This window comes from Platalea leucorodia (genome assembly GCF_965183815.1).
Source record: "Platalea leucorodia genome assembly, chromosome: 1".
Taxonomy (NCBI): domain Eukaryota; kingdom Metazoa; phylum Chordata; class Aves; order Pelecaniformes; family Threskiornithidae; genus Platalea; species Platalea leucorodia.
Window position 1 is genome coordinate 116,401,797 of NC_138823.1, and position 19,591 is coordinate 116,421,387.

Consider the following 19,591-nt stretch of genomic DNA (forward strand, 5'->3'; position numbering starts at 1 on the left):
GGGGCTTCAGTTGAGTTAATTTTTAAGGGAATCAGAAGGCAGTGCTGTGTTGAAAAACCATAGAAATCAGTTCTGCATGTCATATGTTTTTTTTTTAAAAACTGTTACATGTGCTTTGTATTTTGATATGTTTCCTATAATCACAGGGAAATGGCAGGCAAGAAGAAAGAAACCCAGCTCCAGGTATAAATCCTAATTACTTTAACAATTCTAGAGATGAATAGATTTTTTTCCTGCCTTTTTAAGATGTTAAAATGTCAATTTGTTTTATTTCAGGCCATAATAACCAATCAAAACCAGTGGGATGAAATGTTGCTGACAAAAGGTGTAGTAGGTACTGTTACTGTTTTCTGTTTAATCTTTCATGAGGACATACAGTTTTTCATACTTATATTTCGTATCATCTTTAATAGATACTTGTCATGAATCAAGAAGACAAGTGCCATATTATCTTTTAAAGAAAGGTTATATTAATACATTAATAAATTTATATATTGCGTTTATGAATATATACTGTTTTCTCTGATAAATAAGTACTTGTCACACATCATATTATCCATTATTTTATGCACTGCTATAGACCAATGTTCAGAAAATACCTGTCCAATATGTTATTCTGTATGGTAGGAGGTAGGACACTTCTGTGGAAGTTTTTGCCTAAAATCTTGTACAGACTCAATTAATACTGTACGGTTGTACTTAGCAGTTAATCGGTCAGCATTCTTGAGAGTGCATGTTCTATGATGTGTTTGCAGTTCACTCTGTCCAATAACAGTGTCTCCTAGGAAATGTATTTGGGTAGAAGGAATAAATCTGTAATGGGATCATATCTACAGAGGAGTAGTAATGGGAAAGAAATTATCTGCATGGGCTCATGGAGGTAAAAATCCTGTAGAATAAAGATTCAGATAAGAATGAAAAGCAACAGTGGAAAAAGAACAAGAACAAGTAAAAGGAAAAGGAATGAGAGACATGTAGCTGTTTGGATTAATCATCTCAAACAGTATTGTGAAGTAGGTTGTTGATGTCGAAAGTAATTGAAATAAAAGAGGAAACCATGATGCATCCACTGAATACATTGATGTATTCATGACGCATTCATTGACTAGGAGAGTACTGAAAGATGCATATGAATGTCTTTCCAGTACTGTTCCAATACATTCATAGATATATCTCATTTTATAAGTTCCACAAGTCAGCTGTTTGTAATTCCAAACTATTACATTTTAGTAATAGATGTGTATCAAGCTTGGTGTGGTCCTTGCAAAGCTGTGGTGAATTTATTCAGAAAACTGAAGACTGAGTTCAGCGAAGACGATGTGTTGCATTTTGCAGTGGTAAGGATGTAAATTCTGTATGGGACTTTATTTCCATTTTATTTTAAATGTATCTTTTTATCTGTCTGCATATAGAGAGCTTTCCTTTTACTGTCCTTATATCAAGTGGTCATAATTTTCGCCTGGTTGCCTCTTCTTCTGCACATCTCGCCATAAGACTTTGTTTAGAGGTAGATTAGAAACGGTAATAAATAGGGAAGGGACATTAATAGAAAGGGAGCTGATATCCCACAAATTTTGTTTTCCTTGATGAGACTTCAGAAACATTCAAAAGCTGGACTATATGATTTTTAGTTTTAAGCCTGTACATTACTCATTATCACATTGAAAATTCTTACATCCCGGAAAAATGCTCTTACACCTTTTTCCCAAATATTCCCTTGTATTTCATTTTCAAAAGAACAAAAACTATAGTAGCAAAAATACTCCTCTACACTAGCAGTATAAAATAGGAGGTATGTATCATATTTAAAGTAGATAAATTTGTTTCACAGATTCAGTTCCTCCCAGATGTTGACAAAGATCATACTTTTTCATGTTACTGAAAACCTTCGATTGCCCGATCAAAACATTTTTGCAGAAGATACATGTATTGTTTATATACAAAAAGTAGGCAGTTATGTTCAGAGATTATCTCGAGTGCTTTCATAAAGTTGACCACATGTCACAAAGAACTTAATACAGTGAATAATCTCTTCTGTCAAGACTGCATGGACTTCTTCCTTATTTATGCATGTTATTATGACCTACATGGGAAAACAGTATTAGGATAAGATATTTTTCCATGATTAGCTGCTGCAATATGAAGGGAGGCCAATCCCATGTTACCAAACCAGTTCTTTCTTCATCACCAGCAAGTGCCAGAAGGACTGATAGTGGTATTTAAGACTGCAGTTTGAGTGTGTAACACCAAAGTATATAAGACTGAAGTTTTCTTGCAGGCAAAAAGGTTTGTATATATATATTTATATATATATGCATATATATGCACATTCACGTGAGTAAATAATTTTTTTCATCTGACTTCAGGCAGAGGCTGACAGCATTCCAACTCTGCAACCATTTAGGAATAAATGTGAACCTGTGTTTCTTTTCTGTGTTGTAAGTACATCACATCAGTTTCTTTCAATGTGCTGCCTACTTTTGCATTAATTTTTCAGCAGATTAAGAAGAAATGTGAAGCTGTATAAATCATATCTTTATATTTTACAGTAGGTACAATCATATCATCAGATGTTGTTTACTCGAGGCTTTCCCATGCCTAAATCTGTGGTTCTCAAGCACATTTTTGTTGTGGCTGATGCACATACAGCCACAGAAGATTTATGGTAGCCACAGTTTTGGTAGTTACTTAGTGAGAAATCGGTATAAGTTTTCCAGGGTTGCCTCACGTAAAGTGTCTACATGTGGCTACAGTGAAATGATTATTTCATGCACATCTTCCCTCAGGGAAAAGGAGTTTACATTTCCTGCCACTTCAAGTTTTTTAAGATAAACAACTAAAACTGTATTTTTCACACCTGAGCAATTGTAACAATGAATCATATGTTTATTATCTCTCCTTCATGGATACAGAAAGACTATTCTCCTAGGACTCCATTGTAGAACAGTGCTTACTTACGAGCCGGTGGGTTTTTTCGACTTGAGGGTGCTAGGATTTGAATTCCTGCAACTAAGGGCCAAGAACCATGATACTTTCAGGACACTTTCAGGTTTGAATCTGAATGCTGCCAAGTGAAGTTGGCAGTATCTTTGATCACCAGTAGTCAGCTTCACTATGGTGCTCCTGAGTGTGGTAGAGCACACAATGAAACATAATGCAAATGAAAAGATAGAAAACTCCATGTTACAGAAATTAAGAGCCAGTAAATTCCATATCTCTATTTACTTCTGACTTTACTATTAATGGTGAGCCTAGAAATAAACATAGAAAATGAGGCAGAAAAGGAAAGGAGGAAGTAAGACTAAGAAAGGTTCATTCTGAACTAGTAGAGACAGTAGCAGATTTGATATTCACTTCACTGGGCATAGGAAGTGGTCCTGTTGCTGGAAAAAATAGCAAGATAGAGCACGTTCCAAAACTCAAGTTAATGTGTAAACTAAGCAACAAAAACTCACCAAGAGTGTTATTTTCTCTTTTACAGAATGGCAAAATTATTGCAATAGTGAGAGGTGTAAATGGTCCTCTTATAAGTAAGAAAATAACAGAGCTAGTACAAGAAGAGAGGGAAATTGCAGCTGGAAAGAAGGAACGCGCCAAGGTACTCACAAAACAGATACTTAAATATAAATGAGTATTTTTATTACACTTACATGGTTTCTCTCAATGCCTGTGATAGTGTTTTCTGTAATGTCATGTTTAATTTTTTGTATTTTTTTCTTGACAGTATAGTGACATATGTGAGGGGTTTTTTTTAGAAATTTCCATTAAGGGGTACTTTATAAAAACCTAAGAAATTTACAGATTAGCCTATTAATACAAGAAATGGAGAGATGGACGAAATGTCGTCTTTTAAATACCTCCAGGGATGGAGACACAACCACTTCCCTGGGCAGCCTGTTCCAATGCCTGACTACCCGTTCGGTGAAGAAGTTTTTCCTAATATCCAGCCTAAACTTCCCCTGGTGCAGCTTGAGGCCATTTCCTCTCGTCCTATCACTCATTACTAGGGAGAAGAGACCGACCCCCACCTCGCTACAACCTCCTTTCAGGTAGTTGTAGAGAGCAATAAGGTCTCCCCTCAGCCTCCTCTTCTCCAGACTGGTGCTTGAGGACATGGTTTAATGGTGGACTTGGCAGTGATAGGTTAATGGTTGGACTCGATGATCTTAAGGGTCTTTTCCAACCTTAACGATTCTATGATTCTATGTCACTAGCACATGAAGGTTTTAGTTATCTTTTTTCTTTCAGGACTGAGTATTTTTCATATATAACTTAGTAAGAATGTATCATACGAAAAAACGAAAGACATGGGAAATAGTTATGTCTCAATGCTTGTTTTGAGTGAAAATGGAGATGAAAGAACTCTGCTCACAATAAAAGGAAAATTTTAACAAACTGTAGCTCAGTTAAGGAAAACTAGGCCAGCCCAAGGTCTTTCCTAGAATTGCTTGCTTTCCTGGGTAGCAAATATGTTATTATATTAAGATATAAGTGTTGTAAAGATCTCACAGCTGTGTTTGGTGACTTTAGCTTCATACTGGTGATGTACTTGTACTGTCTTTACAATTACCTTAGGTAGACGAACTTGTTTTCCTAGAAGAGAAATCATCAGAAGAGACTGTTGAGGAGAATGAGGGTAAATATATTTGATTTATTTTAGAAATGTTGACAGAAAGAAAATGAACGAACATCTTTTTAGTTATTTGATTAAGAATTGTGTATGTCCAGCACCAAAGACCTTTCTTTGAGTTAATAACATGAGAGGTTATGACTGAGGATATCAAACTGAGAGGAATCTTTCTTCTGTAAGGAATTAAGATATTGGACTGTCATCATTAGTGTTTTCACCCCTGCTTTGGGAACCTTCAGAATTCAGGTCCCTGGCACATAGCAGCAGTGCTACATGCCAGGAATATTCCTGTGTAAAACTAGTGCCTGAAAGTCACTTCTACACAGTCCCTGTGTGAGCTATATACTTTTGTTGGGATGGTACTTGTTAACCCTTGGATGTTCTACAGAAACACCAAGATAGGGGCAACCTGTGAAGTTTGGAAGAGTTAATCTCTGAAGGAATGGCATGCTTTGTATTTCAGATTATTTTTAATTAACTCTTTCACCAGACTAGATTTAAGCACTAAAGAACAGACTTAGATAAGATCAAAAATCCACAATAGCAGGATAAGGTTCCAAAAAGATTGAAAAATATGCACCATCCTGCTTATGACTCTTGTGCCTATGATTTATTTCAGGCTTGTCATGAGCTGGGACCTACATCTTTTCTATTCTTATTGTTACCTGTGGCTATTGAAGCTTCCTACTGCTTTGTATACGCACAGAACACCATTCGGCAATGTTCAGATGGAATAAAGTCCTCCATCCTCTCTCTTCTTCTTTATCTTGGCTTTTTTTTTCCTGTGATAAGGCATTTGATCAGTATCACAGATAAAGTTGTGTCCATTCTCCTTCCTCTTCATGTCTTCTTTATTGTATGGTTCAAGTGACATATTCCTGACCTCAGCTTTAAACCCTCTGAGACCTAGTAGTACAGTATTATAAGTCATTTAGCAATTATATACAGACTTTCCACTAATCCACAGAACCTAAATGTGTGACAAAATCAGGGAAGAGAGTTTTCAGCTTGGGTTCAGCTTCAGGTTAGAGGATCTCTCAGAAGCCATAATACACTAACACTTTTTTGGTAATATTTTCCTTACTGCATGCAGGTGCCTATGAGTGTTTTCTAGTACTGGAAAAAAGTAGTAGTCTGGTGTTTCCATTAAAGCTATCAAGTTCTTCTACACTGTTTGGGATCCGATTGAATTACATGCTAATGCTTGACTGTAAACCTCAGATTCTGCAAAGAGAGATGTAGTTTATATTCTCTTCTAACCCCTTTCTGTCATTTTGCAAGGATCTGTAAGCTATGGATGTTGTAACTGTATGTCTACAGCCAGGAACAGCTCTTGTTTTAAACATTAGATTCTGTTAGCAAGCATATATTACTTCAACAGTTGTTTATTGCAAATGACTTCAGCATCCACAATGCTAAGGAAACAAGCATCTACTGTGACAAGAAATGCATATTTTACTGGAAATCTCCAATATTCATACAGATTTTCACTTACTGAATTTTCCTTAGTAATATTAATCCCTTTCACATTTCTAGTCTTGTACATACAGAGCTCCCTAGATAAAGCACCCATCTTAAATAGTAGTTTTTCCACCACACCTAGCTGCATGTGAACCATTTCTCCACCATATGACCCAAAACACCAGTGGTTCATCAGGAATGTGAATTCCAGGATTGGCCAAGGACAGTCCCGCACTCCAAGACATGCTTTAAGTATTGGAGTCACTTGTTTTTTGGAACCACTGTTTGGCCATCTCAATATTAAAATGGAGAATTATTTAGAGAAACCAGCTTGTAAGTAATGGAAAATTCAGTTGTGTGTTTATTTTGATAATTGTATTCATTGACACATGTTTTTTTCCCCTTTCCCAGAAGAAGTTGTCAGATATTCTGTGGGAATTATAAAACCTGATGATGTCTTAGAGGGACGCGTGGAGGAAATTAAACAAAAGGTAGACAAAATTTGAAGATTCATTCATCGTATTTAGCATGGGCATAGTGGCAAGATGTAAGATTAAGTAGATCCTAATTTTTTCCTAGATTTTAGAACAAGACCGGTTAATGCTTCTCTGATAAGGATGATAAAAGCAAGATAATTTAGACCTGAAATAATATGGTATTCAGATTAACACTATTGTTTTAATATTCGATGTCACTAGGTGAGGTATGACATTGATTCATACTGTGTTGATCAGTGACGTGAAATATACAAACAGAAGAGTTTTTTCCTTATATTGCAATAGAAACAAGAACTAGAAATTGTGGCAGTGAAGTTAGCTCTTGGCACGGCATCTTAAAGAGTTGTAGGCACACATAAATCAAGTAACCAGTTCTTTATGGAAGAGAGTGTGTGCGCAGGCACATATGACAATATATGTGTGTAGATGGTGAGGCTAATTCATGCGTACTAGTAATTGTAGGCTAATATTTGTCAGTAGTGTGGTATTTGTTCCTGCAGTGAAGAATGTGATTCCAGAAAGTACGCAAGGGTGCATCCAGGGATTCAGTATTTCTTTAAGCCGTCACACAGTGAAATAAAAATTCTTTTGCCTTCCAGAATATGATACTATAGTAATGCTCATTTCAATTACAGGAACTTCTCACTGTTTCTGTTACAAAAAATGCCTCATAACACTATATATCAAGCTAAAACCACGCTAATTTTAAAAAGTGCTATGACAGGCCCAGTGACCTCTGAAGGAAAGAAAATCAGAGTGTTGTATAGGTTGTTTCTGCAATTACTCTACCTTGGCTAGAAAAGAAGGAAGCTCAGTACAGGCAAAAAAAGCAGGCAGTGCTTGAAAGCAATTTAGCTGGAGCTGAGCAGCTGCTAGTTGGCTCTGCCTTTGCACTGCCTTATGAGGTGTGTACCCATACTGTTTCCACACTGAGCCTTGTCAAGGCAGTCTGGAAACACTCAGCAGCCTCACAGGGGCTTTTAAAGAGCAGAGTGCTGGTAAGCAGATTAATATTGGCATATGATCAGTATTGGGGCTGGGTAGTGCCTTTGTTGTTTAAATATCGGTATATGGTATAAACTTCATACCAGTGGACTATGAATTTTGATATAGGTCACGTAAGTGTGCATCTCTTACACATACTTGCATTTAGTGCAGTAATGTAACTTAAAACAGATAATCATAAAATAGATTTTATTTTTGTTTATTTGCTCTTTCTAAAGCCAAGTGGTTTAGCCAAATACAACAATTGTTGACAAGTACACATTTATATCACTACTATGATTATAATATCATTTATAATAATATTTTTAGAGGTGGTTGCATGTTAATCACTCACAATGGTTAAAATGAGTTTATTCAATGTTAAATAAAAGGGATTATTAAGTACTGAATGAATACATAGATTGAACTGAACTATATTTTTCACAAACATTAATTTAGTGGACATTGTAATCCTGAATTTAGTGAAGTGTTTTGAAAAGCTGGAACTTTAGTTTATGTAAACATAGCAGTTATATGTGGAATATTTTGTAGAATTTTAAACTTAAGATAGCTTCCAAAATCAATCAATCTTTAGTTTTACAATAACATATGAATTTGTATATATTCATTTTCAAATGCCACTGAGTAATAACTGAATAATTGCAGATTAGAGATGCAGGATTTGGCATTGAAGCAGCAGAGGAGAAAATGCTAACTGAAGAGCAAATCAGAGTATTCTATGCCCGGAATAAAGAACAGGTAAAAACAAACTGAAAACCTAAACAAAAGGAAGTGGTAAAACATATCGTTGTAGCTACATGTGCTCGCAAATCTCTGTCTTGTAAATTTTTAGTATGTTGAAGAGCTGAATTAATGTAGATTTAGTACATAGAAAAAAGGAGATATTCTCTCTCTTTTTTTCTTACCGATTCCTACAAATATGGCTTGCTGGCACTCTGACATTTCAACTAAATTAAATTGAACTCCAATTAAATGTCAAAAGATTTTGTAGTTCTTTCTGTTATCAGAATGTGTATGACCCTTAGTCAGGGCCCTAAACATAGGCTGTTAGGTGCTGAAATGTAGCACAAAACTAAAATCCCGCGTCATCTATATGACAGTACGTATCTATTTGACACATGCTCTTCCAGCCAGAAAATAAGTGATAGTATATATTATGTTTATTCTTCTTTACAGCTTTTATCATGGGGTAGCACTGGGAATAAGCATACGCACAGGCAGAAAGAGAAAGCACCTCCATTAAAGTTTATTTTTCTGGCCCTATCCTGTATTAGTGGACAACAAATAGCTAAGGGCAGACAGAAAGTTCAAGAAAACAATGTACTTATGCTGGTCACCATTAAATGGCAGCGGTCTAGCAAACTAGCACCTGAATATTGTCAAGTTCTTTGGCAGTATGATAGATAAAGTTAACTCTGCAGAAGGATCTGAATCACAAAAATGAAGCTGCTTATCAAATATTTATGCCTTCTGCTATTTAAGATCTGCATAAGATAAAACAGAGGCTGGAATTATATGCAGACAACTAGTTCGGTTGATATTGTTAGAGGGACCAATAGAAGGGATCAATGAAAGGGTTGGCATAATCAAAAGAAGAAGCTGGGAAAGTGTTCCTGTGGCATTCCAAATGAATGAGAGTGAGACAAGATGGTTCCTACTGAAGCCGGAGGGAAAAAGGAAATCTGATAGTAATCACCAGATGGCTGCACTATTGTTTAGAAAGAAAGTAACAGGGAGGCCTTGTAAGGAATTGTGAAGAGCTTGGTTTTGGCAAAGCTGGGATTCTAGTTTAGACAGAGACAGTTTTGAAATAAAGGTAAAAATAAGCTATCTTCATGGGAACAGCAGCCAAATTTGAGATTAATTAGGTGTAGAGGGAGACGAGGGAGGAACAAAGACAGGGAAAAAGCATGCAGTGTTTGATATATGGCAGCACTACTACCCCACAGCAGATCCTAGCCAACGTTAGGACAGGGAGAATAACAAAACTACTATGAACTATCAGAAGAGGTTCAGAGGCTGCTATGCATATCGAGAAGCCAATTATTTGCCATTCTTTAAGTGTGGTTCTAAGCTGAAAAATAATTATGTTAAAGTGACAATATGGGATATAGATTCCTTTGTGCTCAGTGGGCAAAATTATTCCTGATTTAATACTCTGAAAGCTTGCTGAAGAGTAGGCTGCCTGTTATAACAGAATGGAGACTCAAGGTCTGAAGGTCTATTACGACCTTCAGATATAACTGGAAGGAGAAATTGTTTCTTTTTAACGATAAAGCTGGGTGAGCCAGGAGAGCCAACTCTAATAGACACATCTATTTCTTTTAATGTGAGCAAGTGTACTTTTGAAGCCACAACAGTATAGATTCTCCCTTTATGCATTGTACTAAATGTTTTTATACTTGTATCGATTCTCTTTTGAGTTTGTTCATCTTGTGAAATGGGTTAAGTGTATGCATAGATGTGAAGATAATTGAAAGAGAAAAGTAATGAATTGAAAGCGCACGTGAATATTTCATCCTCATATTATTAAAGGAAAAAGGTATCATGCACAATCAGATGAGGGTGACTGGTAAAGAAAACCTTTAGTCAAATATTTAAGAGGAGGGAAAATATTTGAGGAAATTCACAATATTGAAGAAGAAGGTGACATACAAGGAAAAAAAGATTAAAAACTCACAACAGCTTCAAAAGTTATTTTCTAATGAAAATGTACATTTATAGGAATGAAGGTTGAAACTGAAGGAGTGAAAAGAACATAGCAAAGAGAATGAAGTAAAAGCCAACAAATGTCTTGCAAATACCTCAGTATTCTATATTTGCAGCCAGCTACATGATTTTAAGTTTCAAAAATTATGCCTGGAACTGTATTGCAGTTTGTTATTTCACACTATATGTGCTACAGCAAGCATAGCATTTGGTCACATCGAGTTTCTAGATCATTTTCTTCACTCTTGTCATTTGCATTTTAACCTGCAAGAACATGTGGCCCAAGCTTAATGTAATTTTATTACTTCATTTACCTCAATTAATTGTGTTTTAGACATTTTATAGTAGTGTTGTCTCAAATGACTGATCAAAAAACTTCCCAAACAATTTGACAGGGTTTTGAGTAATATATGTGATTGCCATTTTAGAACAGGAATTATGAGTTACTTTGGAAAGGATGGTCATCTCATTTCTGATTATAAACTCAGAGTTCCTGCAATTCATAGAGTAAAAATTATGTTTTTTAGCCTGATTTTGATGATTTTGTTCGATTCATGATGAGTGGACCATGCCACGTTTTGGTAATCACTAAAAAAGAAGCAACTGATGCTATTCCTCACTGGAAAGAACTACAGGAATCGAGTGAGGGTGTGCCTGATGAGCCTGAGAAGCCAGACAGGTAACTAACAGTAAAAATGTGCATATGATTCAGTTACAGTATTCAGAGCACACCATAAACACAAATCACATAAACACACCACATTCTTGCAGATGCTTACATGCCCATGTGCACAGGGTCCAGGGAACAGGCAGAGTTCTTCACCTGATCTTTCACAAGACCATCACTAGAGATGCAATCATAGTTCCTGTGGGAACAGAAACTACTTGCTTCCTAGGTAAAGACAACAAACAAAGAGCACTGATCCCTTGCCATTTCTCAACTAGCCTTGAATAGGTTGTCAGACCGATGGGAACAGTGCTATACGTCAAAGCTGATGTACTCCGTGCAATTCCACTTCATACTAGTTCACCCAGACAAAGTGACCACCAGCATTGCCCATTGAGGGATGCACTCTTGCCCATGTTTACTCTTATGTATGCTGGAAAGCTGTAGATGTGGCCCACAGGAGACTAGGGGACACCTGAAACATGCTGTGCTGCCTGGGACCACTCTGTAAAAGCCAGCAAACAAGTGGGAGGGTTTTGGATTTTGTTCCCCTCCCACTCCAAGACGCATAAAAGCATTGTAAGGATTAGCTGTTCGCAACCATGGTATCTTGAAATGTCTGTTCTCCTATGCCAAATATTTGTAGAGAATTTTAAAGAGGATGATAGTTGTATACACAGCATCAGACAATAGAGTGTTCACAAAAATTCAAATATTGGATCCAGTTTTATATTTAGACATGAGATTTACTTAAAGCAACATGAATTTAAATACTTTGTTCCAAAAAAGAACTTGTCATAATCATTGATATTTTTGTTGATGCCTGCTGCATCCCTTTCTGCATTAATTTAGTACAACTGGGGAATACTGCATTTTCTGTAAGTGGGCAAGAGTGACTGTAGTTACATAGCTAAATAAACCTTAGAAATATAGGCAAGTAACAATGAGCAGTATCTCTGTTAAAGACAATTCTGTAGTTCTATCAGTTTTGTTTGGTTTTTTTTTTTCATGCTATACATGAATTAAGCACAATCCTTTTATTGATCATTCATTATATGCTGTACACTTGTCAGTGGTAATTTTATCTAATGAAACAGAGAGACTCTTTTGAATAAGTTAGAGGGGAATTAGAAAAGCTGCATGGCTGAGACTTCTCATTCATAATCACATGACAGGGCACTTTTTGAGAAGATTAATAATTCTCTTCTCAGAACCAATATTTCAGTCATTAATCTGAATTTAATAAAAACTTAGTTTGGCATTTTATTCTTATGTTTCACTAAACTTTAAGAAAGTACATTTTCAAGAAGTCAACTATTAACACAATGCATGCAGTAACTTAAATATTGTATTACTTTGTGTCTCGTTAGTTTGGAAGGAACCATGGAAACTGAGAGTATATTAAATATATGTGATGTCGAAGACAGTATAGAAGATGCCAGCAGGCAACTTGCCTTCTTTTTCCCAAATTTTGATAAAAAGAACACAGACCAAAAAGTTGAAAAGACTTTGGCCTTAATTAGACCTTCTCTCTTAAAGGAAAGACGGCGTAAGTGTTAATAACTACATCTTCCATCTAGTGTCTAGAAAAAGTCTCATATTATAAAAATTCTAACTCTATTAATGAAATGTTCTTATGCTATATTGTCTCCCCAGCATTAAGCTGACAGTAATCTTTGTCAGAAAAAGAGTTACATGGTTGATGTTTTTGATACATTGAGAATGTAAATTTCAACGCTATTTTGTTCCTTTGCTTGATTTTTCAATAATGTCTTTAGATTGTGTATTTGGATGGAATGTTTCTACAGGACCTCTCAGATAAGCTAGCAGTTTCAAAGTATAGTGTAGGGGATCATACTTTCTGCTGTAATAAAGTACCTGATACTATCCTTGAATGACAGGTCAATGGTAGATCAATGGCAAGGTGAAAAAGATCTGACCCAGGATGCCTTATGCTGCACAAGGCAGTGCTGCACAAAGGCAGGTCTATACAGACAACGTTTTTACAGATTAAATCAGAAAATCTACCCCATTAGCATGAATCTCCATCCAAACAAGTTTACTTTTCTTCTCAGGCATATATTTTTATTTTTTTTCCTAGATTCTAGGTCGCACTTTTATTTTTGACTTGAGAACCTCTGTACTGGAAATAACCTATACACAGAGATCTGAAAGACTACAATTTTGACCTCTCCTTGTGTATTAATTTTCTTGATTGTTATCTAGTATGTTGCTTAGAGCAGCAGTTTTGCAGTCCATGTATGGGTAGTTATAGAGTCATTTTGACTTGTACCAAATGCTGCTTACTTATGCATGTGGTCTTGTAAGACTTAGTCAAATGAATATTCACCTATTCAGAATCCTTAGACCTTCTTTTGGTGATAGTAACATATATCATATTTCTCAGTCAGGAATTCCTACTGAGGTTTCTGAAGTGAGAGAAAGCCTTAAGAAAGTGAGCATCAGCTTTCTGAGTGTCCAGGCCACTACTGAAGCCCTCTAGCAGTTGCTTTAAGTTAGTTTTCTGTTCTCCAGTTAAGAAATTAATTCACCTGTAAAAATTTAACATTATGACTGGAAAGTCCACGTCATTTCTTCGCAAGTGTGCAAATTAATGAATGGATGGCAATTTAGCATTATTTCAATATTTTAAACAGATTCTATCATGCAAAGAATAAAGGATGATGGCTTCCAAATAGCAATGCAGAAAGAAATAATCCTCTCTGAAGAACAGACACGTGAATTTTACAAAGAGCATGAAAATCAAGACTACTTCCCAATCCTTCTAGAGCAAATGACCAGGTACGTTGAATGAAAAAAGAGTATGGTGATCTATAACTAAGACTGAAATTTTCACGATGAATAATTATCCTGAATAATACATGGCTACAAGATACCCATGTATCTGAGAGTTTAGTAAAACTCAAAACCAGGACCAGACAACTACAGATAATGAGATAATTACCAGGTATAGTAGATAAATAAATCAGGTTTTTAAAAACTACTAGCTACTCCATATCTCTGTATGCAGGATGTTGAAGTCAGTGGCCAGTTCCATTGATTTGGGTGAAAACAGTTGAGCTCTGCTCTGGAAGGCTGCATTTAGGTTGCCTGTAGGAGAGTTCTGAAATCTTCATCCAGGTTTTGTGCTGGATTCCTTGGGGAGGAAAAATAAATCGTGTTTAGATATTGCCTTCATATGAAGTTGGGACATGGCTGGGACAAATACAAAAACTTAGGAGCTGTTCAGCATTTTTATATCTAATAATAGAGACATAGCTCAATTCTACAACACTCTTGCTGTCGTGTTAGCAGTCAGTAACTTTGAAATTTAAATTGCATTTAAGTCCCATAAAGTTTTATAAGACCGTAGCTGTTTAAATGGAGATGGGTTTTTAAATCCTCCAATACTAGCACTCATTTTCCTGGCCTGGACTATACATAATCAAATTCTTTTTACGAATTACAGAGAGTTTAATATTTGATGGTTTTAATGCCAGTTTTCCCATTTTACAGTGGTCCAACTCTTGTACTTGCTCTAACACGAGAAAATGCTGTAGCACACTGGAGAGATTTATTAGGCCCGAAGACTGTTGAAGAGGCAAAGAAGGAAAATCCGAACAGGTAATACTTACAATAGTAAACTACCGTTCACAGCTTCCAATTTACTTTTGCATTGCTCATCTCAATGAATACCACATTTCAACTGGTGTAACTATAGTGCCATCATCTGGAAACTAATATATATTTCGGCAGTTTGTAAAGCTTTTCTTGGAAGAAGTGTTGTATTACATGTAGTGACTATAGTATTTTTTGAGAAATAATGTATACTAAACATAATGAAAAGCTGAGTTTAAAAAAAAAGTATTGAAACAAAAGAAGATCTCTTGGGTCAGAGAAAAATCCTTGACTGCTAGAAGCACATACCACAGGAAGAATTCATCTGTAATAATCTTTTTATAATTCTGCTCTGATCGTAATATGAACAGGTTACTTGGCTATTAAGTTGAATCTTTGTGACCATGGATGACAATTTTTAGGCTTTGTGGTCTATGGAAGTATTGCTATTAATTTTCTACATGCAAAAAATATTGGTAATATGTCATGCTTATTGATCTTTTTGCTTGAAGTAGCACCATTATTTTTTAGAATAAATGCTTATTTTCTTAGCTTAATTAAAACTTTCCATCAGTAGCGTATGTTATTTGTGACTAAGTTTCTTCTACACATTTTATAAACGAGCATCTTAGTTTTACTTGCTTATTTTATTGTTCTAAGAAACTGCTGTGGTATCATCTTACCTATTGTGTTTCATTAAGCAAGAACTGTTATTATTTTGGAAATATAACAAGATGACAGTTAGGAGGGAAGGTGTTCATATTGCAGGTGGTTAATTAAAAAGCTGATTGTTCTTTCTGTAGACTATGAAGACTTCTTACTCCTACAGAGAGATCATCAAGCAGTTAAGTCACCAGATCAACATTAATTTATATTCACTGGGATAAGGCTAGTCGTAGTTGAAGCTCAAAATGGCTATTCCTTTAAGTAACTTACTCCTTTAATGACTTTTAGTTTACGTGCAAAGTATGCAGTCAACAACATACCTATTGGTCAGCTGCATGGTAGTTCTACACCCAATGACGCTCAGAAGGAATTACAGTTCTTCTTCCCTCAGGAGCACACACTGGCATTAATCAAACCTGCTGCTGCTAAGCACCATAAAGGTAAATGATCTAGAAAGTATGGACTATGTCTACAGATGCAATTTCTACAAAATATTAGCAATGTACACTGCAGTAAGTCATGTCAGATGCACTCTTTTTATTCTCTGAAATGCTTTTTCCATGCAGAGAAATGCTTTTAGAGGGCTTGCATAATTCATATTGAGGTCTCAAATGTCACATTTCCTTTGTTTAAGCTGCATATAGCTCTTTCTTCACAAGAATAGTGGTGAATTAAGTGAGAGAGTTCTTAGCTAAGTTAAACGGTTTAAAAGCCAGGCACTTGCGCAAACTCGCCATTCAGCATCTTTCTAAGTCAAAGGAGAGGGAGGCTTCCCAAAGTCATGTTACTTATTTCAAACAGGTATCTCCACTGACTGAAAAGGGGTTGTTGCTCAATCGGATGTGTTCCCATCCTTAATTTAAGTCACTATTAGACAAAGGGAATGAGGATGAAAGGTCGAAGTATACCATGTACAATCTGGAATCTTACCTTAAAGATTTTTGCTGCCACTTTTTTTAAACCCTCTATCCAGAGCCTCTTCTTGACATTCTTCTTTTCTGTCCTAACAAATTTCAGTAGTCTTTCTAATGTTTGGGTGGTTTTTTGCATCTAAACTTTCTAATGTTAATTCATCATTGTCTTTTGTGAGTCTTTCTTCCTCTCTTGTAACCATCCAGACTGATTTTAGCAGGCCAGCTGGTGTGTGATATAGCATTGCAACGACAGTCCACATTCTATCCAATGTGAGAAACAGCAGTGAATGCTACTGGTATAGTTTGTAACAGTCTGGGTTTGTCACCTGCATAGAGATGGATTAGTGCAATGACAATGGTTTCTGTGTATTTTAGAGGACTGTTGAAGTGTTTGTCGTATTGTCCATGATTGTTTGATACTGTAAGTAGAATTTTAATAGGTACAGGTGATTTTTTTTTAAAAAGCATTTTATTTTCTGAAGTATTTTCTGAAACTTTTAAAGTTTGGGTGTTTTTTGCATCCAAACTATTTAAATCAAGAATGAGTTTTCTTGTTATTCTCGTAGGTGACATTATGCAAAAAGTTAAAGATGCTGGATTTACCATCTCAAAGATTAAAGAAGAAGCTTTAACTCGTGAAATGGCTACACAGTTTTACAAGGATCACAAAGGAAAACCCTTTTTTGAAGAGTTAGTGACTTGTATGACTGAGTAAGTGTCTCATTATACAATACTGAGATATGTAAGTATACATCAAACTTTGAATTTACAGTGCCAACAAAACATGCTACACCCAAAGTGGGCTAAGGATTTTACACTCTGTCACTCTTTCTGGCAAGTTTAATGGCTTGTAGCATGGAATGTTCTGCCTTTGAAAGGAAGATTTAAAATTCTTTCCAAACTTATGAATAGTGACTATTACTTTGGATTTTTTTCTCAAAAAAAAGAACTAATTTCTGGTGGAATTCTTGTTCCTCCCATGTAGGACAAATATCTTCCTCATAATATTGTTTGTATAGCTGTTGATAAAACAGTATGTATTGCCTTGCTTCAGAAATTTTTGGGTGAGCATCTTTCTAGGACAAAACGTCCAAATCCAAATAGCTGATCAGCATAATCTTTTTGGCTTTCAAATACAGGACATTGTCTTAAACAAAACACTCAGAAACAAATTTAAAAATTTAAACAATTTAACAAAATTCAGGTAGCGTGATGCTCACCATAACCCTTCATGGTACCTCTGAAGTCAAAGCTAAGTCTGCATCTCAGAATAGTGTAAGAGCTTCGTGTATTGATTTTACAGGGGCCCATCGGTGATAATGATCTTAACAAAGGAAAATGCTGTGGAAGAGTGGAGGCAACTTATAGGTCCAACTGATCCAGAAGTGGCAAAAGAGACCTCTCCTGAATCAATTCGAGCTCAGTTTGCACAAGATATTTTGTCTAATGCTGTTCATGGATCATCTAATAGAGAACATGCACTGAAAAGCATTGAATGTGTATTTGGAGAGATTGATATAGACTGAACAATTAAGATACAATTTCTGAAAATTTATATTCATGTCATTAGATGCATTTGTCCACCCAACCACCTATATTTAAGACTATATATACACACATATTTTCCTTCATACTCCATCTATTTTTTTATCAGCCAGTTTATCAGCTTTGCCATATTGCAAAGCATATCAATGTAACAAGTAGTACCTGCTAGAAGTTTGACGTTAGTAATGATTTCTTTATGTATGCTTAGTAGATAGTTTTTCTTTCATCATTTTAACAGATTTATGCCTTTCCAATAGTTCCAGGAGTCTAAGGTGTTTTGTACATAACTACCTTAAAAAAACAGGGTCGAGGAAGGTCATTAAAACACTGTTAATGACATGTCCACTGTGATGTGGATGGAGTCCTCCAGTTCAGGCAGCCTACAGAGGTGAAGTGCTGAAAGGTAGTGGAGGCACTGCTACAACATGGGCAGGGAGCAGCAGCAAGTGTGGGAATGCCCCACAAGGGAGAAGGAGCCAGGAACTAAGCATGACCGCAGCACAGGCTGTGCCCTCACCAGTGGGGCACAGCCCCACAGCATCCAAGCAGAACTGGGTAGCCACATCCATCAACAATTCCAGACAAACCAAGTAATGAACCAGGTCCAGGACACATTCAAGGGTCCAGTCAGGAACAACAGCAAGAGGACCAGAGACAGGTACTCCTGCAACACAGCTCAGACAAAGACTAAGCCCAAGTGTGGGCTTAAATGGGGCTCCTGGGCCCATTGGCCAATGGTATGGGTATGCATCCCAGGTGAGACTCCTCAGGGCTATTAAGGCCTATTGGTTCCCTCAGGGCACTGAAAACATTGTTTATTTATCCTTTCCCTAAACATCTTCTAATGATTACTGTCACAAGTAGGATAATAAACTAGAAGGTCCTTTCCAGTCCATTTACTCAATTCAAATATATAAGATGAAGTAAAATATAAAGTCAGGTCTTTTACATAACAACTATTCTTGACATATACCTCCTTGCCAAACTAGTGAATTTGTATTCTGTCTCAGTCTAACTTGGCTGGCCTTGATGAAGAACACAAAAATTCTTCTGTAGCTGATATATTCTCACTTTTGTTGTCTGAGTCTGTTGAAGGTTGAGATACTAAAGAATGCCATTCAATTAAAGCAATTTACTTACAGCATTGATTATAAATGCGAAGTCCAGAAAGAATGAAGTCTGTCTCACACTTTCTTTATTGTTCCTATCGTATTTAATACAACTGGCTGTTTTTAAAGAGCTTCCTGACAAATATTTCTGTTGTGATGGGGCATTTGTTGTTATAGACATTCCTCCAGCAGAAGTTGGACTAAGCATTCTCCCAGTGGCCCATTTTCACCTACAGCTGCTTTACTGCCATAAACTTGACTTGAGGCTAGCTAGCCTGTAGGAAGCTGTGATTAGTGCAGAATTTGTATGTCGCCTCGTGAGGTGAGTTCTGAGAAAAATACTTCAGAATTGCTGTATGTTTTTTGGCTTGTTTTTTCCTTCAAAAATCCATTAAAACCGTTCTTCCTGGCATTATTTCAGCATTCTGTGTCTTTTAGGTGCTGGCACACTGTACTTTAAACTAAGAAGCAGTTTCAGAAAAGGACTGAGTAGGGCAATTTCAGATACATCAATTAATTTCCCAAGATCCTTGCTAGAGTTAATGGCTTCTCTACCAATGAGGCAAATACAGTGTTGAAGGTTTAGATAGGATTATTTTTTGACAGGAGGAGAAATGCTGGAACAGCAAAATATGTTTATGTCTTAAGAGTTCATTAATCTACTGATGGAAGTTCACAACCAAAGAGTAAATGTTTGATAGGTATCACACACAGGTTTTGAATACTGTGGATTATTTATTGCACGGATCTTAGAAGCCCCTTAGCTGTAG

The 19,591-nt window shown here is 36.2% G+C and overlaps 1 protein-coding gene across 1 annotated transcript; it reads left to right on the forward strand.

Annotated features, from left to right (window-relative positions):
* Positions 1-150: 150 nt before the first annotated feature.
* NME8 (NME/NM23 family member 8) lies at positions 151-17,693 on the forward strand (the record flags this gene model as incomplete). Its single annotated transcript, XM_082307034.1, has 15 exons — positions 151-183; positions 277-334; positions 1,231-1,337; positions 2,367-2,438; positions 3,482-3,598; positions 4,576-4,636; positions 6,503-6,582; positions 8,239-8,331; positions 10,830-10,981; positions 12,340-12,518; positions 13,627-13,771; positions 14,486-14,593; positions 15,542-15,693; positions 16,734-16,878; positions 17,471-17,693. 15 exons carry the CDS (start codon positions 151-153, stop codon positions 17,691-17,693), a joined length of 1,725 nt encoding a protein of 574 aa, XP_082163160.1.
* Between the last annotated feature and the right edge of the window lie 1,898 nt (positions 17,694-19,591).